At 25.8% G+C, this 24,740-nt stretch overlaps 2 protein-coding genes across 2 annotated transcripts; one reads left to right on the forward strand and one right to left on the reverse strand.

Annotated features, from left to right (window-relative positions):
- Positions 1 to 5,590: 5,590 nt before the first annotated feature.
- LOC107450941 (Dicarboxylate carrier 1) lies at positions 5,591 to 22,669 on the reverse strand. Its single transcript, XM_016066882.4, has 10 exons — positions 22,487 to 22,669; positions 22,030 to 22,138; positions 20,912 to 21,031; positions 19,718 to 19,878; positions 16,819 to 16,860; positions 16,622 to 16,736; positions 14,741 to 14,833; positions 11,566 to 11,646; positions 9,726 to 9,782; positions 5,591 to 9,624 (listed from the first exon to the last, which is right to left on the reverse strand). The coding sequence occupies exons 2-10, from the start codon at positions 22,132 to 22,134 to the stop codon at positions 9,523 to 9,525; spliced, it is 876 nt and encodes a 291-aa protein (XP_015922368.1). The 5' UTR covers positions 22,135 to 22,138; positions 22,487 to 22,669; the 3' UTR covers positions 5,591 to 9,522.
- Positions 22,670 to 22,730: 61 nt separating this feature from the next.
- LOC107450942 (protein FAM89A) lies at positions 22,731 to 23,350 on the forward strand (the record flags this gene model as incomplete). The annotated part of the gene is given in 1 exon segment (XM_043046616.2): positions 22,731 to 23,350. A coding segment is annotated over 1 exon segment (291 nt), but the record flags the coding sequence as incomplete, so codon positions are not given.
- Positions 23,351 to 24,740: the final 1,390 nt, after the last annotated feature.

Here is a 24,740-nt window from a genome sequence, read left to right on the forward strand (position 1 = left end):
AAAAAATCTTTCTCATCTTTAATTTTAAATTTTCGAAAACCTTGTATAAAATAGTGATAATTTATTAAACACATATTACTCAGTTCAATTCATGCAACTTGACTGTTGACGTTAATTATAAGTTTCGTTCTTTATTACGCTTTATTACTGAGAAACACACCCGAATCTATTTTTATATTTCAAGGTTAAGTTTTATATCTTAAATAATGTTTCAAATAAATTTCCTTTAGTTTATCAATAATTGGGGGGGAAGGTAAAATAATGGCTCGCATATGTTATAATAAATGTAAATCTTTATATTATGAATGCGATACAATAAAAAAATTATAGCCAAAAAAATGGTAGGTTTTGGTATGTTTTTGGTTTTTTGGTAGGTTTTTAAATATTTTTCTCTCGATAAGATAGCGTTTATGTCTTTTCTTGACTTAAATTTTAATTGACAGTCCCTGAGTGTGTAATTCTTTTTTGCTTCTTCTTGACAAAGGTTATAAAAAGATATATGTTAAGGGTGATCATTAGGAGCTGTATGCAATCAAAATGGCGAAAAAAAACATGAATTAATCTTTAATAAATCAATCTAATATATATATAAAAAGTTATCGAAACCGCTAATAAGAAAAACGCTATATTGAGAAGACGTTATTGGAAATGCGTGTCTTTTTAATTTATGAGTTTCAGCATATACATATAAGTAGAGATCGAATAAATCTACTGCTGATTTAAGGCTTAATGAAATAAAAATTTATGTTTTTATTTTTTTAATTTCTTTAACTTCAGATTCTTTAGTCCGATTTTTGTAATAATTTCTTTTTTATTTACAGTGTTTTCTATGTTCCAATTATAAAGAAATATATGTTATCTTTATTATGTACGGCCCGAAACTAAAAATAATGCTAAAATAAATCAAAGCAGAAAATAATTCTGAAATTTGTAAATCATTACAAAAAAAATTAAGTATTATTATAAAAGTTGAAGGAATTTGTGTGATAAATTATTATTTTAAATTTCAACGTAAAAAGAAAATTATAATACGTTTCTACACAATCATGTTTCTAGAAGTTGATGTGCGTTTCTGATTAATAAAATATCAAGTACACTTTAAATAATCAATAGTAATTTAAATGAAATTGTTTACAAACTACGCATGAGAATAAATAACATATTTGAGTAAATTTTCAATATTTGATTACAAACAATACATTGCATAGTTATGCATTTTTTAATAAATAAGTTTTGCACTTCATGGCATTTTTAGCCGCTATTAAATATGAATCTTTTAATGAAGCGATTTAACCACACCCAATGAAACTAATTTATTGTTATAGCAAAAATATTTCATTAATTATTTTAATTAATTATTTTCATTAATTATTCTAATTAAAGGTATTGCAACCCTTTCTTTCGTAAACAAATTTAAATATATTATGCCAAGCAATAAATTATTAGAAATTTGTTTCAAACTTAGGTTTCCTACAAGGAAATTTTAAGTATATAACAATAAAAAAATACTTTATCAATGCCCTGTGAAGTATACTAATTCTAGATTCCATTATTTCTCGTTTCGTAATGCAATTTATTTGTATAGTGATGACTATCCAAACCTTTATTTAATGAGTTTAAAAAATAACAATTTAAGTAAACACAGGAAATTTTACGGCAACCCATTCTTCATTTTTTTCCCTTAAGCTTTCGAGTTCAATGAAGAAACTGAAACATTATCTTATAAAATATATCTCTTAAGAGATTAATAAATTTTCCAACTTCTCTTTACAAGAAAGGTTATATGATCACTGTTTAATGCAAGAAGTGAAAAAACTCGCGAAAACAATGCTCAAAATTACAATAATTTTCGAACTAATTGGAATTTCGGAAGAAAAAAAAAACAGTATTACGTTTAGAAATAAAAAAAGCCACTCCACATAGACAAATTTCAGCTCTGAAATTTGCATTTTTTGGGATGCAAAATGGCAGGCGTGAAATGTTTTTACTAGACATGAAAAATTCTCAAACTTCCATTCCATCATAGTCAATATACATTTTCTAGTACACCTTCATATTTCCAATTTTTGTAGTTTGTTTTTTCATGGTAAAAAGTATTTAACGTAAAGTTTAACACCTAAAACAGCGGATGCGGCTCTTGCGATTTTTAAATATAAAGAATGTATGATATATAAGCTAATTTAGACGTAAACTATTTAACAATCTTTTTTTTTCTATATATAAAAAAAGTTATTCTTGTCCACACTAAATCTGATACATGCTAGTGTTGGCGAGTAATATTTTATTTATCAACTTAAGAAAAAGCAAGTGAAATCAAACTTCAACTGTCAACCTTAAACTACAGTCTTAAAAAAATAATCTTGGCAATGTATATATTAATTAATATTAAAAACTTACTATATATTAATTTATATTTAACAATTGAACTACACTCCAGTTAAGAAAAAAACTATTTAAAAAAAGTTACTGGTTAAAAGTGTTTTTTTTTTAATATTTATCTATTAAGTAGCAAAAAAAAATATTTTACAAATTCAGTCCAAGTTTTGATTTTAGTTTCTAAAGTAGATTGAGAAATCATGTTAGCTGAAAAGTATATACATTAATGGAATTTTAGTTCGACATCCCGATTTACAACTTCTTACAAAAAAAAATAATAATAACAATGATAAAAGTCTACATATAATTAACAATTAGTAATAAAATATTCGAGAATGTACTCATGCAATACCTTCTTAACTTTCTATGACAAAAAAATAGAAGTAATCTAGTATTTAAATATCTAAAAATACATCAGTAATCAACCCACATTATTCTCACATGACAAGTTCGTTCAGGCTTACGATCGATAAATTAAAATAATGCAAATCAAAATTGACGATTAAAATATGTAATTAGCATATGTATTCATAATTTATTTCGTTTCAATTCCCCCGGTTAATATCTCATATAAATACTTTAATCTTTAAAAATACCTTATGAAATGAGTGTGTTTACTGAAGTTTTTTCATAGGTTTTAAAGCTAATGTTTCAAAATAATAGTGTAGTTTTGACCTAAGTCTCCTACTTTATTCTGTAACAATTGAAAATAGTAAAAAATGTAATATAAAGAAAGAGTAATTTGAGTAAGACAGTGAATTTTTTTAAAAGTTATACATGTTTTTTAGGTAAAAATAAAATTCCAGAAACTATCTGGGTTTTTTTTTCTCATTTTATGAATTATGCATTGAAATGTGTACATTATTAATTTCTTGGTCGCATCTTTCTTAATCCATGAGCTCTAATAATTCAAGAATTAGTTTCATACTTTCTTGTATCTGTAAATATATTTTTCAGCATCAACCTGGATGCCGACAATTTGTAATGAATGATAACAGTTTCCCTTTAGTTTCATCCGACCTTTACCCTTTAGTTAACTTCAACCCTTTAGTTTCATCCGACAAATGTGCGCGAACCTGCTGTATCCAATCACTACATAAACAGATAAAAAAAATTTAAAACAAGGAACACAGTTGGCTCAGATTCAATAGTTCAAAAAAAATCAATGATAGTTTATATTTTTGCCTTTATTTGCTCCTACTGACTTTTCTCCTCAAGGAAAAAAAAAACATGTTTAGGAACGTAAAACATTTTAAAAATTTATTGTTTCGACATTCTAACCTTTTTTTTAGCAAGACTGGTTTTAAGAGAATTCAGAAAAGTAATAATTTTTCATTAAAAAGTTTGGTTTTTTTATTTCTACAATTTTATAAAAGCAAACAGGAGAATAATCTCTCATATCATTATTGAGTAATTTAATATCCATAAATAAAAAATATTGAGCGAAATATGATGCAGCTAAAAAAAAAAAATTTCATTAAACAAAAATTTTTTATAGTTTTTATAAGAACATTCGGCAGCGAAAATTCTTCCCATTTTTTTCTTTAAATATTTTTAGAAATTTTTCATAATAGCAACAAACGATAATTAAAAACTGTTAAGCTAATTTTACATTCCTCCAAATTCACTAGATTAAATTGAATTTTTCCAAAAGTGGGCAAAAATAAATTGAGAAATTTGAATACTTCAAAAATAGCAATGGCGACATTCAAAAAATATAATTGTAATTCAATTTATTTAGAAAATTCAAGCGTTTTCATTTTTTCAAAATGATGATAAGATTAGTAAACTAAGTCTTCTTTCTCTTGAAAAAGTAGCAATTCAAGATATAAAATAAACATATAAAACAAGAAATTGCTTTTTAATTTCCCACTCCTAGCTGCTTTTCATAAAACTGTATAACAATTGTCTTTCCCGTAATCGAAAAGAACCTTCCCTACTCACCTCTTTCCATTTGTTCCAACAATAATTCAATTTCCAACAACCATTTTTAATGTAATGAATAAACTTTCATTATGTTGTGCTATTTTCTTTTGAAAACACAAAATTAAAATTTGGTCAAAATTAATTATGGTCCAAAACGGAAGGAAAAGTAATTTAAGATTAATTAATTTAAATATACTTTATGTAAGTAGAAAACTGGCACAGTTTCAAATGGCATTCGAAAAGTCTGCGATAGATATATATGATATTTTAAATTGTGATTCTTGGAAAGAAAACGGCACAAAAATAAGGTTTCGCGCAACAATTTATTATTTTATTATCTGCCTTTTTTAGCAATATATTATATTTGAACAAGACTGTATAATTTAAAGAAAACTCAAACCTAGCACATGTATAATTAACTTATTAGATTTTAATAACATACAAGAAATCAGATATTACTTAAATTATAGCTTTCTTTTCACTTACTTTACTAATTAATGAATGTAGAATACATTATTAATGGCTTTATGCATTATTTTAACTTCACAATTGTTATTTTATTTCTAAATATGTATGACTTTTAGAAAATTTAATTTTTCTTTTAATGTATTACTTTTATTTTGATAAAAAAATAATTTACACCTTTTTAATAGATAACAATTTAAACCTTTGTAATTTTGTCCTATATCAATTACCCTAAGATTCTTTTGCCGATTTGATAGTCATTTTTAAGAGGCTTCCATTTTTTACACCATGTCATTATGTTGAAGAAATACTTTTTTAAAAATTAAATATAACTTTAAAAAGTGCAATATATAACGCAGAACAACTTTTTCATTTGCACTCATTTTGAGGTTATTCAACAATCATTGTGACTTTTAAAAAATAACAAAAACGTATGTACCTTTACAGTTTCTTAAAATGATAAAACTGTGAATTATTTGTAAATGAGTACATTAATCTGAAATTTCCATAGCAGATAGAACATTCTGTGCTATTCTAATATTTTTGTAACAATTACTGTAAAAAAAATTTTACACCTTCTTTTAAGGATAAAAAACCTTTGAAAATTTATAAAGCTGTAAATATTTTTAATTCATTGCTTATGTTTTTGATATCTAAAATATATTAAAAGCTCAAAAGCATTTATAGATAAATATTTTGATGCATAGATAACACAGTTGCTTTACTCAGATTTGAACCAAAGTATTTTCTTTTTATACTGCATTGTGTACACTTTTCAACAAATACTGAAATATTGAATAAACAGAATAACTACAAATTGCAATTATAATACAACATATTAATTGAATTTTTATTAATAGAATACCTACAAAAAATAACAACAATGTATATATTAAACAATAAATTTGATTATAAAAATTTGTTTTATAAATAAACACTAAATCATATCATCCACCTTTCTCATAGATTACAAATGCAATATGTATTTTCAGTCTTAACTTGAAAATTTTTTACACTGTAGTATTGAAATAGAAATTCTAAAATTTATTTAACAAAAAACAAAAATGACAGTGTTAACAAACAATATACTTTGTTAAAATAAATTAATTACAACAGAACATGCTATTCAAAATATGTGCAATAAATATATATATATGAGATCTAATATTAACAAAATACTTTGATAACAAGCCCAAAAATTAAACATAATATTGTCAAAATAAAAAGTAAAACATTTTATTGAAATTGTACTTCTATACTTCTGTAAATCATAACAAAAGCAATAATCAGAACAAAAATCGGAAAAGAAAACAAATAATTCAATGTTGCAAAAAAAACTGTAATTTCAACAGTGTGTGTGTGTGTGCCCTTCAATAATCATCTAAATTTCAAATTCTGATTTTAAAAAATTCACGCAATTCAAATTCCAAAAAATTTGTCCTCCTCAGTTTAAAATTCATTTTTGTAAAAAAAAAAGAAATACAGAATTGCATAATTGGCAAACATATAAATTTCATGCTATATTAAAAACAAAATCAGGTTTCTTAAGTACTTAAATAATCATTTTTGTGAAAAATATAAATATATTAACTTTAAATTAAATATTGTAAAAACTATATTCAAGATTATGCTGCAATGATCAATATGAAACCAAAAATAATGCGTAGGTATTGAACATTTATAAATATTCGCCAGTTTTGTAACAAATATTTTAAAATTTGCAAAATTGCAGTCGATTATTCAAAGAGAACAGGATACGAAATACCTAAAATTATTATATATAGATAGATAAATTATTTAATTTTTTTAGTTTTTAATAATTTTTAAAGCTATTAATATTTTTTTCTTTTTATTTAAATTCCTTTTCTCCTTTAACTTTCTGTTTTAGTGAGCGTGTTTTTTTTCTTTGCATTTTTATCTTATATTATGGGTTGTATGTACTTGCAGCTTAGCACAGTTAATAAGACTTAAGACATTTAAGTGTTCTTTATTGTTATTTACGAAAGATAATTTTGTAAAAAATAACATGATATATAGATCAAGTAAAAAACGTTAGTCTTCTTTTGAAACTAGTACATATTCACAAATTTTGAAAAGGATAAGAAAATATTTTTAAAAATCAAATTCACAGAAAAAAGCATGATTATTATAACGTTATGTATACAAATTTTCAAACTAGGATCCTTCTACAATCTAATAAACCATCAAATTTTTTGAAAATGTACGCCGATCTATACAAAGATGTAATGAATGATGGTTAGTAAAATTTCAAATATTTCCTAAGAATATTTATATATTTTTTTTCAGTTGAAACTTTGTATGCAACCTATATAAGATTTTGCCCTGTAATTTAGCCTGTAAACTTGACCTTTTTTACATTGCCTAGCTAGATACTCACAAGATCCCAGTTTCATCTAACGACGATATTTAACAGAAAAAACAACTTTAACAAGAAGAAAAACCTTTTTTTTTTCTTTGATAATTTATTAAATGCTGATATCAGGTAAAATGAATTTTCAAGCAATCAGAAATTAAAGAGAAAAATCAATGGAATACTAATCAAAATTTTTGAAATCAAATATTTCAAAACATTGTCGTTTACTAAAAAATAGCCAACACTGTCTTTCATATCTCGAAATATCATGGTGAATGTCTGAAACTACCTTCATGTAATTTGTAATAACTTACAGCAGTAATCTAGCTAAAAAGACAAGACTTTCCAACTCTCCCCTATATTAACTTTACATGAAGCTGGTATAACTTTATATAGCTTTGTTTAGTATTTGTACCAATAGAGATTAAAAAGATCTCCTTAAATATTACAGTCAACTAAAAACAATAGTATATGACACAATGCAAATTATTTGATACATTACTAAATCATTTAGCATTTTATCAGCCAATTTTAAATTGAATATGTTGAGAGCAGAATCTGGTTGATTTTTGACACAACAAACTGATTGTTTTATGTCATTTGCGGAAAATACACTGCTCTAAGAGGAAAATTTTCATACAAGAGCTACACGGTTAAAGAGTATGTTTGTGTAGTATGTTACTCACATTTATGAAAAAAGTAACTGGAAGACAGTTTTTTCAAAGCGTTTCATAAGAAGTTTATAAAAAAGTTGAATGTAAATATTTTAAAATTAATTTCATTACCAATAAATAAAATTGTATCAATCACAGTGCTCTATTACAAAACGTGCACTTGTATTTTACACATGCGTATAAAAAAATATATAAATGATATGTACAATTGCTAACTTTATAAAAAGAGATATTCAAAAAATAGTAAGTTACATAGGTGTGTCATTAAAGTTCTCCTCTTTTTTGCTAAAGATCAATAGATAAAATAATAAAAACATTTTTCAAGAGATTGGCAAAACAATTTTAATTTTTCTTTTTTTTTACGGTTCAACCTTTTTATTACAAAAAACTTTCAGTAATATTATTATTTCAACATTATTTAATGATAAAGGAATAGCTTTATATATTAGTTGAAAAATATGAATTTATTCATAATAATAAATAGCATTACACGAATAATAAATAAAAAATTTATTCGCTTCTGCTTGTGCTGTTTTTAGGTAAAGTACAGTTTTTTTTATTTTAAATTATTTTGACATTTGAAATGGCAATATACGATATTTTCTTTTGTAAATATTAAATAACCTTTTAATTTCATAACAATTAGAAAAACAGTTCTTGTGGAGAAACTGGTTTGTACAATTTCATAAATGCCAATTAAAATTTGATGCAGTTTTTTTTTCTTCTAAAATAGACATACTGTGCACAGTTTAATTTTACCCAATGCATACAATAATTTCAATTTAATTCTTCTAAAGACTAAACTATAAAACTGCACATTTTCAAAAATACAAAACTGCAATTTTTTATAGCGTTTGAAAATAAGTTAATAAATATTTATTTCTTATACAATGGGGTTGGTATAGAAAAAGATTTTTATCATTTAGGAATACCAAAAATATTATGCAACTATTATAAGCAATTAACAAACTAGATTTTTTTTCCAGATTTCAATTTAGATTTTAGAGAACTAAACCAAGATGTGCTCTCTTTTTCTTCAATAGTAATTCAAAATTAATTATACTTATCAAATTAATAATAATTATTTTTTCATATAGAACAACATTTTCTGTTTAAAGTTTTATTAAAAATTTTGAAGATTGAATAAAAAGTTGAAATTAAAAATTTTAACTCCTCAATTTATGTGAGAAAAAAAATATTACATCAGATGTTTATAAAACTTAGCTGAAGATGAAAAAAATTTTATACTATAAACGAAGAAATACTAAGAGCACTAAAAATATAGGATATTTTCAACAATAGACAAAATTTTTATTCCTAATTCTGAAACCTTCACTAAATAATTTTTATTTCAAAATCTTTCATGGACATCTAAAAACTAATTTAAAAATTATATTGCTGGTTATTTATTATCTCCATTGAAAGAAGTCATAACAACAATAACAAATATTGTATCAAATTGGAAAAAATTATTTAACAATTTGATACATAACAAATCATTTAAAATATAGGAATGAAATTTTCTATTAAAAACAAACATTGAAAAAATGGAAATTCTGACATATACTCTAAATTTGTATCATAGTTATGGGAATGGAACAATCTTTAACTACTTCTCACTATATTTTTAACAGAGAACCAAATAAATGATTTATTGCATATGGTATTACAACATATTTTAAAGCAAATATTTTTGCAACTGAGGAACTAAGCTTTTGGTACAAAGCCAAATTTAAGTCTAAGTTGTTCAAAGAATATAAAAGTCAAAACAGTTTGTGGTGCAAGACGAACAAAGGCAGGTACATATCCCTAAAAATTAAGAAATGTATGAAATTATGTAAATAATGAAAATAAAATAAGCAAAAAGATAAAATTAAATAATCAATATGAAAGAATTTCAACAAGCATACTTTGTAAAATCCTAAAGGACCTAGTTTTGCTGTAACTGATATACAATGTAACAAGTTCTGAAATAAACAAATAGATAAATAAATGTAGTTAATAAATTCATTAAACAGAAATCAAAACAAATTTATCTTAAACACCAAAAATAATGAATAGTTCAATATAGTTCAATATAAAAATTTTAAAAAAATGCATAACTGTTTAAACAAAACTCATGAAGAAAGAGCTCCTTTATTTTGTGTATTTTGTCTTATGTCATTTAAATTTATTTATAATTAAAAACAATTGTTTAGGAGTAATAAAATCTTTTAACTTAAAATTAACAAAGGTAATCAAAACTCTGAAGCAAGTAATCAGTTTTTAAAACAAATAAATTAGTCTAAATAAGATAGAAAATAATAGCATTCAACTTATTACTCAAGCCTCTTACTCTGCAATTCTATCTACAGTTTTCAAGCTTCAATATTATCTGTATAAAAGTATAACGTAATATAAACTTCTATAAAAAAATTCACATTTGATAAAAAAAAATTCTTTAAAAATATACGTTAGAGATATAAAAAAAATCTCATTTAAGGAAGTCTTAAAATAAAATCATCCAAAGCATTTAGATGTCATTGTTCAAAAAGTTCTCTTTTCAACCAACACAATGAAGCACATAAGCTAGTCAAGTTTTACTTTAAAAAAGTGCATGAATAATTAATATAAATACAGTACAGAACCCGTTATCCGGAAATCAGAAAACCGGAAAACCAAAAAACCAGATAGAAATTAGATAAATTTTCCCCCCATTTTAAAAAATAAAATTTTCCTCATAAGATTTTAGGATTTTTCTTTCTTTTTTAAAAGATGTTTACCCTACCATCATTTTGGAAATAATCATTAGAAATAATCACTTCATCGTTTTTTCTTCTTTTTAAGATTATTTCCGAAATTTATTTTTTTTAGTTGGGTTTAACAATAAAAAAAACAGCTTTTTGTAGCGAATCAAAAAACCGGAAAAATCAGTTATCCGAAATAGCGATGGTCCCGATCGCTCCGGATAATCGGTTCCCTACTGTATAACGATGCATCAACAAAAAAAATGCAACGAAACAAAATTTTGTATAGCAACCATCTCCCACTCACTCAAAAGGCACACATTTTAAAATAACATAGATTTAAAAACACTTAAAAAGTCTGTACTCTGTTGCAAGTTAAGAAAAAACTATTATCCCTATGGAGAGAGCCTGTTTGCACTCCAAATGGATGCCAAGCTCCCAGCGCGAACATATATCAATATATCCAACTCTTGAAATGACGCTGCAAAGCCTCCTTTTTGCTTACTTTCTTATTAACAACAATAATCAATAAACAAATAATAAGAATTAATAGAAATGTTATCTAAAAATCGTAACAAATACACATCTTTCTATTCACATTTAAGAAATAATAAATATTGTTTCTTGCAGATGATCTTCTTAAAAAGTTAAACTTCATTATATTTATTTGATTTGTTAAGAACATGTCCGCATATGACGCACCATTTTTAATGGTCCAATTAAATGTTCTTTTTGTTTAACGAAATATGTCACCAAGTTTGAAATTCCAAGAAGACTACAAAACCATAACCTTTTTTATAATAATTCTATAATATATATCATAAAAGATAGCACAAATTAAATTTCTGTCTGATGTTTTTAACTTTTAAAAGCTTTTATATTGTTTTGAAAGCATATTTGTATAATTTGATATTGAAATAAAATGGAACTATATACAGTCGCTGATGATTACTTAAATCCCATGTCGAAATTTTCTTTTCTTAACTTACAATGGAGTCTGGTTAAAGTTAATACATTGAATTACCCTATATTCTCCTGGTTTGGCATTCATTGTTCGTGTTTTCAAAACATCTAAAGGTTGAGTTAGAGTAGTGGCGATTGCACCCTAAAATTCAGTAATTTATAAATGAGAAACTTATAATAATATTAAAAACAAATACTTTTAATTCTTCATAAAGCAAAGAAAAAAACAAAAAGGAAAAAAAAATAATTAAATTTTTTAAAAAGTAGGATTTTTTAAACAAAAAAATTACAATGAAATAAAATTTTATTATCTACACAAAGCTTAAAAACAGTATTATAACAGTATTATGATATATATATATAGTATTGTAGTATAAACAGACACCCGGTGGCTGAGTGGTAGCGCTTTGCGCTCCCATACCACAGGTCCTGGCTTCAATCCTTGCGTCGGACAAGGCTGACTCAGCCTTTCATCCCTTCAGTGGGTCGATAAATGTGTACCAAGCATGATTGGGAACAAAACACTGGCGTTCGGTTGACTACCTGACCGGAACATCTGCTCCTGCACTCCAGAGCCCAAGGTCAAGAAAACTGAGATAGGCACAGTAGGCCTTGGCCCTCTATGGGCTGTTGAGCTACTGAGTTAAGTTTATTATAGCATAAACAGTATTATAGTATGAACAGTATTATATAACAGTATAATGATGTTTAAATATATTCAATAAAAAAAAATCTAACTATTCAAACAATTAGAAAAACAAGTTCTATAAATAAACAATTTACAAATGTAATTATCAGAAGAAAGTTAAAAATTTAAAAAAATATTTCCAATAAATTCCCAAGTTTGAAAATCCAACATATCATTTTTTATATGGGTAAATGACATATTTGTATAACTTTGTTTTTAATAGTATCATAGACTGTTACATATTTTGAAAGCATGACATTATTAGACAAAAACATATTCTATTGGCCATTATTTGTTTATTTAAAATTACTATCATACTTAGATGAAAAAACAATTCTGATTTTCTGGTTTTTATTTTATTTTTAAAAAAAACTATAAAATCCCATTATTAAAACTGAAAGTTTAAAGTACAATCTAAAGTTACGGTTAGAAGTTTAAATGTGTTTGGGGATAAAAAGGATTTCAAAAACACATCTTAAACAATCATTTTATGTTTACAGAAAATAATAATAACTTAGTACAAAGAATAGAATGAAAATTAATCAGTTACAAATTTAAATAAAAATCATCTGATCAGTAAGAAGTTAAGTATCAATAATTACTAAAAATGAAAGTTTGGATTACAATCTTNTGACTCAGCCTTTCATCCCTTCAGTGGGTCGATAAATGAGTACCAAGCATGCTTGGGAACTAAACACTGGGGGTTCCGCGTTCGGCTGACCACCTGACCGGAACATCTGCTCCTGCACTCCAGAGCCCAAGGTCAAGAAAACTGAGATGGGCACAGTAGGCCTTGGCCTTCTATGAGCTGTTGCGCCACTGAGTTTAGTTTATTATAGTATAAACAGTATTATAGTATGAACAGTATTATATAACAGTATTAAAATATATTCAATAAAAAAACAAAAATAAACAAAATCTAAGTATTCAAACAATTAGAAAAATAAGTTCTATAAATAAACAATTTACAAATGTAATTATCAGAAGAAAGTTAAAAATTAAAAAAAAATATTTACAATAAATTCCCAAGTTCGAAAATCCAACATATCATTTTCTATATGGGTAAATGACACATTTGTATAACTTTGTTTTTAATAATATCATAGACTGTTACATATTTTGAACGCATGACATTATTAGACAAAAACATATTCTATTGACCATTATTTGTTTATTTAAAATTACTATCATACTTAGATGAAAAAACAATTCTGATTTTTCCTTTTTTATTGTATTTTTTAAAAAAAAAACATTTTTAAAACTAAAAGTTTAAAGTACATTCTAAAGTTACCTTTCGAAGTTTAAATGTGTTTAGGGATAAAAAGGATTTCAAAAACACATATTAAACAATCATTTTATGTTTACAGAAAATAATAATAACTTAGTACAAAGAATAGAATGAAAATTAATCAGTTACAAATTTAAATAAAAATATTGCGATCAGTAAGAAGTTAATTATCAATAATTACTAAAAATAGAAGTTTGGATTACAATCTTTAGCTAATGTTAAGATCCTAAGCATAAATTCCTGATAGAAAAAAAAGTCCAATTTCTACCTAAATATCCTGCTTCAAATAGGTTATTTCAAATAGAATTAGACTAACTAAATTATTACTTGAGAAAATTTGCACATATATTTCATGCTCTAGTAGCCAGCACAGTTACTTCTGTGAAATAACTGAGGAGTAACTAATTTTCTGTGACAGAAAACAATCAGGATGAACTTTAAATGAAGTTGACTGATAAAGGATAAATTACAAAATCGATAAAAACCAATAATCAAGTTACACATACAATTACATATTAAAGAAATGATAGAAATTTTTGTTAGTTATCAAGTTAAATAAGCCTTTTGATGACTAAATAACTTATATATAAATTAGCTAGCACAAATCTACATACTTGAAGACTTAACATAAAAGTAGGTATTAAATTACTTGGACAAATGCTTACATCTAAATCGTTATAAGAAAAAAATTAACAATACCACAAACTGAGATTACCCAACTTAAAAAGAGTCAACTTCTCTTATCTTGAACAAGTTAAACAGATAACATTGAGGTGTTTGTTTTTAAGAGAAACTAAGTTGATTTAAGGAACTTCTTTATAATTAAGTAATACATACTACAACAAAAATACTTACACATAGTTTGTTTTTTCTAAATTTTGAAATTGATATTTAAAGTAAGATATTTAATGGTGCGGCTGAGAAACAGGATATTATATGAAAAAAATTGTACATAAATAAAAATTTCAGTAATTAATTACAATTTAAGTATTGAGGAAATTGAGATCTTGATGTTCGGAGATTATTCTAACAACTAAACTTCAAATTATCCAAAATAAATAAACTTAGTTTCACTTAGTAACTCAAACAATGTATTCTAAGTATTTAGTTAAAATGTTATTAACAGTATAACTATACATTTAGACCATGAGCAGTTTTTAAATAAAAAAAATGATAATCACATTTTCAGATAAACAATTTTTAGATCAGTGCCTGGTTACATGAAGATTTAAAAAAAACTGCAGAACAAAAAGTACTCACAGCCATGACACTAGCAGCAAAATGTGTAACAAGATTATCAGCAAAATATGATGTTTGTAACAACGTCTGTTTTATTTGATCATAAAAAGATATCTGAAACAAATAATGTGCTTTTAAAAAAAAGTCATAGGCATAATGAATGTAACAGAAACATAGTAAAAATGAAAAAAGCAATGCAAGCATTAATGAGTAAAAAAAATATAAATAAAAATGCTCACAAGATATTGATCACAATTATCAATAATTATTAATCTTTAATTATTTATTAGTTCATATATTTCTAATGTATATGATATTTATTGAATAACAAAATAAACAAGTAATTTAAACAGATGACATTTATAAACTAATTAACCACAAAAGGACTTATTTAGTAATTATTTAGACAGACTTAGTTAATTTCAATGATTCCTTAGTTACAAGAAAAAACTGTAAGGGTATAGTTTGATTTGCAAAAACAAAGAGCTTAAAATGTGAAAATTGCTAGGAAGTTGTTATCTAATGACTGAATTTGTTTTATATACACTTACTGTAATAAAGTCTTAAATAAATTTCAGAGAAATGTATCATATTTTGAACTATGAAATTTCTCTGCACATAAGGGATGAAATCAGGAATTTAAAATATAAAATCTGGCAAAAAAAAAGAAGAAATATGTATGTAGAAATTTTTGTTACATTATGAGTCAGCAGCATCAAACAAGAGTAAGTTTATTTAGTCTTAACAAAACATTAATTCTAGCTTTTATATTAAAATAATTGTTATAAAAAATCATGGTCATAAAAATAGTTTAAGATGAGAAAAAGATATAAGAACTGAACACATATGAATGAATATTTTGCATTATAACTCTTTTATAACAAAAGCAAATATTATAAAATATGATACATAAAAAGAATAAAAAACCCTTTTGTCTAAACAAAAATGGATGCTATAAAGTGGAATTGTTATATCATGAGTGTACAAAAACATCATAAATATTTTATTAAAATCATTTACTCATAACTAAATAAAAATACTGAACTCGAAATTCTAAGAAATCATGGCAATCTACTCATGCCAAATACCAAAGGATGTTTTGCATTTTATGTACAGTAACATCAAACAAAATATATTTCTTAATTAATATCTTGAAAATTCGGTTTTCAAAGCAAACAATTCTTGACACTTATTTTTGAAATGATATTTCAATGAGAATAAAAAGGGAACAAAACTACAACTATCATACAGGAATGAGCTGACAGTCTCTTACCCGCAAAGCAACATTATGAGTTAATAATAACTTTCAAAAAGAGTTCCTAGAAAATAATTTTATGTAAAAACGCATAAACTTGTAAATGTATGCGTTTAAAGAAAGACTTTAAAATGGTAATATTTAAGTCCTTTTCCACCGAAAAACAACAAAAATAATTTAATGGAACACGTTTCAACTCAGGCTTAGGTATTCTTGTACTACAGAAAAGAAATTATGTTATGATATGATATACTACCAACAAATAAAAAATTTATGTTGAACATGCGTAATCCACAATGTCACTTATTATGTATGCTAAGATGCATGAGAAAACTTCACAGAAACAAGTTTAATAAAGCAAAAGAGATCATTCTTTTATTTTTCTTTACAATGAATTACTAAATTAAAAAAAAAACCTTTCTTACTATTTACATAACATGAATTCAGTGCAAACATTATAATGGGCACCTAGTATACATTGCAACTATTGAACTGAAAATGAAACTTAATGTATCGGTCAATATAATAAAAGGGTAGCTGTAAAGAGGGTTGTACTAAAAAGTGTAGACTTTATAAGAATGATACAATTAGTAGTTAAAAAATATAAGAGAAAAAACAGTTTAAAGATAAAATAAATGTGCAGATACCTGCCCAATAGTCATTAGCATTGCTCTAGTAGTAGCTGTAGAACCTCCTGAAAATAGTTTCTTAATTCCATCTTTGGTATAAACTCTAATTAAGCCATCGATAGCATGCTTGTAACTAAAAAAATAGAAGATAGATAAAAAAAAAAATAGGTTTTATCACTTTTAAGTAATCAAATAAAAGATCATTTATAACTTACTTTCTTCTCTGTTCAAGAGGAAGTTTAATATCATTCTGCATCCTAAAAATTATAAGAAAAAATATTAAAACAAGTAATGGCGTATGAATCTAACAAAAATTAGAACCAATTGCCAAATGAAAAAGACCAAACTTAAACGATGCATGGTTGACATAATTTAAACCATATTATTTGGGGTTTTTTTTAAAAATCAATGATTTAATTCAAAAATATTTTTAAATATAACCAATAAATATAATTCTAAGGATTTATTTTTTTTAGTTTGACTTCATTGATATTGAAGGTTTTATCTAAAGAAATAAAGAGATGGGAATGTATGTAAATTGTACTTTAATGTAAAAAAATACGAATAAATAGAAAAAAGCTACTAAATATCGATAAAAATAAGATTAAACTTTAAAAATTTATGTACATTAATAAAGAAAGACCTGTTCTGCAAAGAGTATTTTACAAAAAAAGAATATTTTTTAATGTTCTTCTAAATACATTTATTCATCATTTGATATGGAACTGACAAATCACGTCTTAGTATTAATAAATTTATGAAGCTTGAACAAAAATAACTATGATTTTATATTTTCAGGAATAGTTTGAAAAAACTTACAGAATAATTTTAGTAAGAAATTCTACGCATTTTAGTTATGCTATTCATTTTAAATAATATTAAGCATTATTAATGCATTTTATAAGAGCTTTTATCGGTAAATGTAAAATGAAAAAAAATCTGATTTAAGTAAAAATAATCAGATTGGAAAAAAAACTATTTTTTTCTAATTTATAAAAGAAGTGATGATTTAAATAAAATGTATGTCTTCTGTTTTTACTTTGTAATAACATTTTATGAATAACCCAAAGAATATTCATACAATTCAATGAAAATTCTAATGGACCAGAAGTTGAAGAGAACATTAAACATCCTTAAAAAAATGAGACTTCAAACACTCCAATGTAATGTAATATCAGAATTATGCAATTTAATCAAAATGCAAAAATTACAAGTAACTTTCATTTCTAAAAAGAGAGAAACCTATTGTCCTAGAATATCAAGAGATGGTAGAACTATATGTATACTTTTAATCAAGTTAGCTTTTAATTTTACAATTTTGAAATAGTTTGGAATTAATTATGTCTGTTGTGGTTTAATTTTTCATTAGTAAGATATATCTAATAAATAGAAAACTCAAACTTTTTCTTATTTAATCTGCACAAATATATACACATAAATACAAAAAGTATGTAGTGAAAACTTATAAAGCACATAATAATTTTGATTTTTTAACAATGCACAAAAAAAAAAGAAAAATAACATTTTAACATCTTATGATCTAATGATCAGATTTTCACATACAAGAACTCAATCTTAATGGTTCAAGAGCTTAAACAGTTAATATGCTAATTAATTTGAGAAAATTATATTCTAAGCCTTTAAATCAGACACAAAAATATACTTTCCCTGAATAAACATACTTTATTTGAATTCGTGATCCTCAAAATATGGAAGGTAGTGTCATTCTGGAAAATATTGTTCTATAAGTTTAAGCAAGTTAGAAGTTGAAATTCTTAAAAGTTAATTTAATTTTTTGCCTACTTTGACGTTTCAAGGAAATTGCGTTTTTAGTGTTTCTTATGAACTATTTGGCTCAAATTTTGGATTTCATAATTTAAAATTGCGTAAGTAAATTGGTGTAAAAATTAATTTTTATGCCTTACAATTTTAAATATTTTTGTGCATTAAATTATTTTTGAATAAATAAGTTTTATAATTGTGTGCAAAAAATTTTTGATTTACTGCAATTTTATAGATATGGTGAAACATACAAAAATTGAAACTAACATTAAGAGATTTAACAGGGTTCAGACTCAATTTCAGGAAAAAAAATTCACTGAGTTTCCCAGGTACATCAGGAAAATTTCACTGAAAATCCAGATCATATTTTATCCATACTATGCAATTTTTCAACAGAAAACTTTGATTTTTTAATTGTAATGTCAAATATTACATTTTGTGAGCAAAGAAATATCATTGAATGAAGATAGAAGCATAGAAGTTTCACTAAAATGCAAACTTTTTACAACAAATAATTGTAATAGATGTTAGAATTATTTAATTCAAATCTTAATAACTGATAACTGTTACTCACAATTCTAATACTGGTTATTTTCCAGTTATAATGTTAAGATTTTCCTCTTTTTTTTAAAAAAAATTCTAATTTCATTTTATGCAATTTTCCCTGACTGTTCCCAAGTTAAAATAAAATTCTCTGACAATTCCAGATTTTCCCTGACCCTTTCCCTGAGATTTTCCCTGTTTAGACTTTAGAATGCTCTTCGGCCTAAACCAATGTGATAATATTTTCCATATTGCAACTACCTCCAACACCCCTTTTTGCACATTAAGAATCCGAATAGATCAAAAAAGGTATGTTCTTTCAGAGAAAGTAAATTTTTTGCCTGAGTTTGTAACTAAAAATAATGCTGGCACTTATAAATTAATATATTTAAGTTTAGAATAATGAACCATTAAGATTGAGTTTTAGTACATAAAAATCCCATCATTGTATAGAAAGTTATTAAGGTGTGTGCCTTTTAATTTTGTGCACTGACCATTTATATTTATTCTATATTTGAGTCTAAATAAGAAAACATATACAAACTTATCTATATATTCTTAATTTAAGACAGTAGTTATGATATATATTATTCATATTAAATGGTATACCGTCTTTCTTTTTTAAGAAAATCACTTCGTTATTTTTTTATGAACAATCAGATAAAAATAAAAAAGAACTAATCAAAGCAAAAAATAGACATTAAAAGCAGTTTTTTTTTTAGAGAAAACAATAACTCAAAAAGGAAATTTTTATCTTTCTTTTCTTATTAAAGAAAAATTATAACGAACCTAACATTGACCATATCTGCAGGCGTACCAATAAATCCACCCATCGCTCCACCTGTAGCTGCCAACAAAACTTTTTTGTAAAATGGAATATTTTCTCCAGGTACACTAATATTTTGCTTCACAACTTCATAAACCCCAAACCGAGTTGTAGAATAAGTCAGCTATAAAGGAAATATATTGAAACAAAGATTACATCAATTTCATGAAAGTAATATCAATAATGTATAAGTTTCAAAAGGCACAACAGATAAGGCAATAGGCTGCCTGCCTACATTGCAAAGAATTAAGATTCTATGCAAGGTGACAACTTCGAACCCACCCAGCTTCAGGTCGATGAGTACCAGCTTGTACAAAAAAGAGGCAGCAAGGGCCTAATGCTGAGCACAACGCTAAAATCATGCTGTAGATATAGAAATTGCAAAGCCTTAACGTTCATGACCTTCTGGCCAACAAACAGCCTTTTACTTTTAGTAAAAATATGAGTGATAATTTCTAATCTAATCCATACGCATTTACCATTATGAAAATTATTTTTGAATACACAAATAGAAAAGAGAAATATATTGTCCTTTCAGTACTTGTCAGTTATTTATGATAAGATATCTAAAGAAACATTTGTGAGCTCACAGATGGAGACACAAATGTTGTTTATATTCACAATTAACAACAAATGCTGTTTGAGAACAAGGTAACATCAAATAAAGAATAACAGTAGAAACAGCTGTAACTAAACAAAGACAATTAACTTCTTACATTATTTGTTAAAAGATTATAATTTCAAAAGCTAAGTAAGCTATAATTAATAAATTTGTTCCTTATTTGTTCTAAGAATAGTAAATTTTTTTTTCTATAAATGATAAATGTTGAAGTGCATATTTTTGCATTTTTAAATATTTGTGTCTAAAAATTAGTTAAAAACATTTCATGATTATTCTGTTCCACATTATTATAGCTACCATGTTTAGTAAAAAAGTTTAAAAATATGTGAAATAAACTATATAACACAAAATTCTATAAAATGCAAAGTCTCATATTTCAAGATTTGCATAAGAAAGACATTTATAAGATTGAGGTTAAGATCTTCTACTTTGGGTAAAACAATGATAAATTACTGATCAAACTATAAGACATATTAAAGAAAGTAAATAAATAAAAATTTCAGCAGCAGATTATTAAACTTCCATGCATGCTTACCTGTCGCAATAGTGATGCACTTAAACCATTGTATAGGGCTAGAATTCCTTGTTTCCTAATAATATTAGTTGTATTTTTTACAATTCCAATTTTACCTTCTTGTTGAGTTTGAAGATGAACCTAAAAAATAATTTTAAATAGTTTTCAAAGTAGGCAAAAGTATTGCATTAATCTACTTCATCGAATCACATTTTTATAAAATTAATTCCTCTTTAGAAATTATATAATTTCAATTCTTAGCTACTGGTACAACACGAGAGTTAGGAGATAAAGGTACCCCAAGAAAAAAAATTTCTGATTAACTTCATGGAAGATTTTTAATATGCATTTAATATTACCATTTCATAATAAAATTTTAACACACAAAAAAGAAAATTTTCTTTCAATTTTGTTCTGTTTTCTAAAGTAGCTTCAGTATTTGAAAAGAAAAAACAAAATATTAGTTTTTGAAAATTTACTTTACCCCATTTTAGCTCATAATATTCTAAGCTAATGGTCATAATTTTGTTGATGATTTTAAATTACTAAATTAAGTTTTAAAATTGTCAGTATTAAAAAATCGTTCATGACTTTCACATCAGTTTGAATTGAGTTAGGTACTGTAATTCATAATGCCTAGTAGCATAGTGTTTTGCAATATTTTCAGTATTTTTACGAATATGGTTAGAATTATCTATCAATAAAAAAAGAACTATTGGAATTTGCAGCTGTTTGATTTTTACCTTAATTAAACAAACTATAATTTTAATATTAATCTTTTGGTCTAGGGGGTTCTGTTTCAAAACCATGTTTCAATACATTGTATTTCTCTTATTTCATAGAGCAAAAAAAATTATTTCTTATCGTCAAAAATAATGGGTAAAAATTTATAAATGGATGACCTTACTGTTTTAGTGGTTTTTTATGTTCCCATAGAAAACAGAGAAAATTTTAGAGTTAAATGAGATTTTTCTTATAATAAGAAATTGAGATAAAAACAATAGGAAAATGGAAGATTTTATAGACACTTAAAGCTTCAAGGTACAGTGCCCAATCCAGTTTTATACTCCAACTAAATAGTTTACTGTAAATCCTAAAAAATTAAACAACAATGAAAATACATTTTTCTCTATACTTGCTTTTAATAAATCAAGAGGATGTGTGCAAGATGCTGCAGCAGCGCTGGCAATACCACCAAAATACCACCTTGCCAACCTTTTAGAAACGTCTGTAGGTTCTCCCATCTCACTGCACAGACAAAATGAAAGTTTGTTATTTAAATTACAGTCAAGAGTATTTCAGGATTAATGAAACTCCATTCAATAAATTAAGATCAAAAAAATAGTACAGATTTCGCAATTTTCGTTTAAGAGGATTACAGAAAGAATTATAAATTACTAAATAAACAGTAATAGCTTTGTTTTCATATTGAATAAACGAAATCAATCTTCGAAAATCATATTATTACAAAGAAACTGAAGCGAAACACAATTACACATTAAATAGTATTCGTTCAATATTTTACCTAATAAAAAAAATTTATGTTACATGCATTTATTTATTTATTTTACAAAACCAAATGCTTAAATATTTTACCAGTTGGAAATTAAATTGTGTTCCCGAGTTAAGAATACGAGACTCTGAGTTTATGTAATATTTTGAGGAAATAGTAGATTATTAAGCTTGTTAGATTAATTGATACGAAAAAAAATAACAAATCACTCCAGTTGATGGTTGTCGGTCACGTTTTTGTTTATTTACTTTTTGGAAGAACCTTTATAGAGATTCCGACGATTAATTTTTCTTATATCGATTACTAGTATTGATGATATCGATTTTATATTACGATACTGTTAATCGTTTAATATTTAGAATGTGGTGAAATCTATAAAATCTGGTCATTCCGAGAAATCCACTTTGATACTTACCGAACTGTTTTTTAATATTGAAGAATAGATATCTCAAACGTAAAACATTTACTCCGTTTCAACCGATGAGTAGCCGAATAAATTGTTTCTTATCAACAGGATTTGTTTACAACTGGACAGGAATATTACTCAACAGCTACTGTTAACCTGAAGATTGAACAGAATTTAGCTGTATAAAGCTTTAAGTCTCGAATATAACTAATTCTTTGCACCTTTAGCTAATAAACTATTAAAAATTCTGATGGCTTCGCTCCAAGGTTTACCTCCTTTACCTAAAAGTTTAAGTGGTTTGTTGAATTTCAGTAGTGCCCAATGGAAAGAAATGGAACGACTTCATGCTATGAGAACTATGATTCAGCAAGATCTAAACAGAGGATTGGCTGAACGGACTAATTTACAAAGATTACCATCACAGAATGATAGTTCGGATAGTATAGTCAGCGATCAAGGCAGCACTCATTCGGATGCATCTAGCCAAAGTAGATCTGGACGATTAGACATGCAGCTTGCTCTTTTGAGGAAAGAAATGGTTTGTATAACATATTTTAGAATAACAATGTATCTTGTTAGATTTTAAAGATTACTTTAATTGAAGACTTTTTAAATCGCAAGGTTTGGTATTTAAAAGTATGGTAAAAATTATATTTTCAGTAGCAATTCTTTCCACTATTAATCTAAAACTATTTATATTCAGGAATTCGATTGTCTTTTTTATTTAAAAATATATAGGGAAAAAATACAGTAAACTCCTGATTATCCACAGGTTTAGGGGACCCACAAAGTGCGGATAAACAAAATTCTCGGATGATCTGCAAAACGCTTAAAAAACGCAAACCATCAATTTTTTATGAATGATAAATTTTTATATCTATTATTGCGTACCCGCTGTTAGCAGTTTTTTCACATTTTCTTCTTTTGCATTTTTATTTCTATGTGAAAAAGTCTTTCAACTTATTTTCATTTCTTCTCCTTGAAAGCCTCTTCTTTATTTGAGGTTGTAAATTTTTTTGCAAAATTTTGTCACAAAGTATTGCAATATTTTGCTCTTCTATCGATTGAATTAGAATCTGTGCTAGAAAACATATTAGAATATGTGCTAGAGGAGTACCATGACTATTTTCTTCTTAGTCCCATCTTCTTTACTTTCTTCACCATCTGCTCATATATCTCTCTAAAATTTCTTCATCGCTTAAATGTTCTATTCGCTGATCATTTGCATCACAATTGCACCATTTGTTGATGTTTTCTTTATCTACATTTTCTTCTCTTGATACATTTTCTACAAAATTTACCAAATCAAGAGCAGATATTTCTTCCAGAAATTTTACCAAAGTGATATCCACATTCGGTAAAATCTTTCTCTAGGATTTTGTAAATAGTGAATTTTTTTACTGACTCCCAAACAGCGCTTGCATCATAAATGCAGTCTAGAATCATTTAATCTTTCCAGAGGCCCTTCAGATCAGTTCTATTTTCAATCTTCTTTTTAAAAAGTTCGTTTGGCACTTCTTTTTCATAAAAGCAATTACACCTTGATCCATGGGATGAATTAGAGCTATGACATTTGGAAGCAAAAATCCCATATTCGGACTTCGAAACCATCTCCCTTGGGTAAGCAGGAGCATTATAATTAAGCAGCACAGCTAATACAAAACAAATGAAATAAAATAAAAATATGACCACCGAAGCCGACGTCTTCAGGGGGTACCGGCCCCGGTAGCCATTAAAAACAAAACCATTTCTATTTGAGGGAGAAGCAAAAGCTTAAAATATCTCCCTCAGTACCCCGATGGTTTTGTATAGAGGTCCAGGAAAAACAAGATACATTCAAAAGAATAAACAAATTACGAAAAGAAAATCAATAAAAATCATCAGAAAATTAAAAACTCACAGTCACAGGTCAAGAATCAACTTCAAAAGCG

This window comes from Parasteatoda tepidariorum, chromosome 7 (assembly GCF_043381705.1).
Source record: "Parasteatoda tepidariorum isolate YZ-2023 chromosome 7, CAS_Ptep_4.0, whole genome shotgun sequence".
NCBI classification, from domain to species: Eukaryota; Metazoa; Arthropoda; class Arachnida; order Araneae; family Theridiidae; genus Parasteatoda; species Parasteatoda tepidariorum.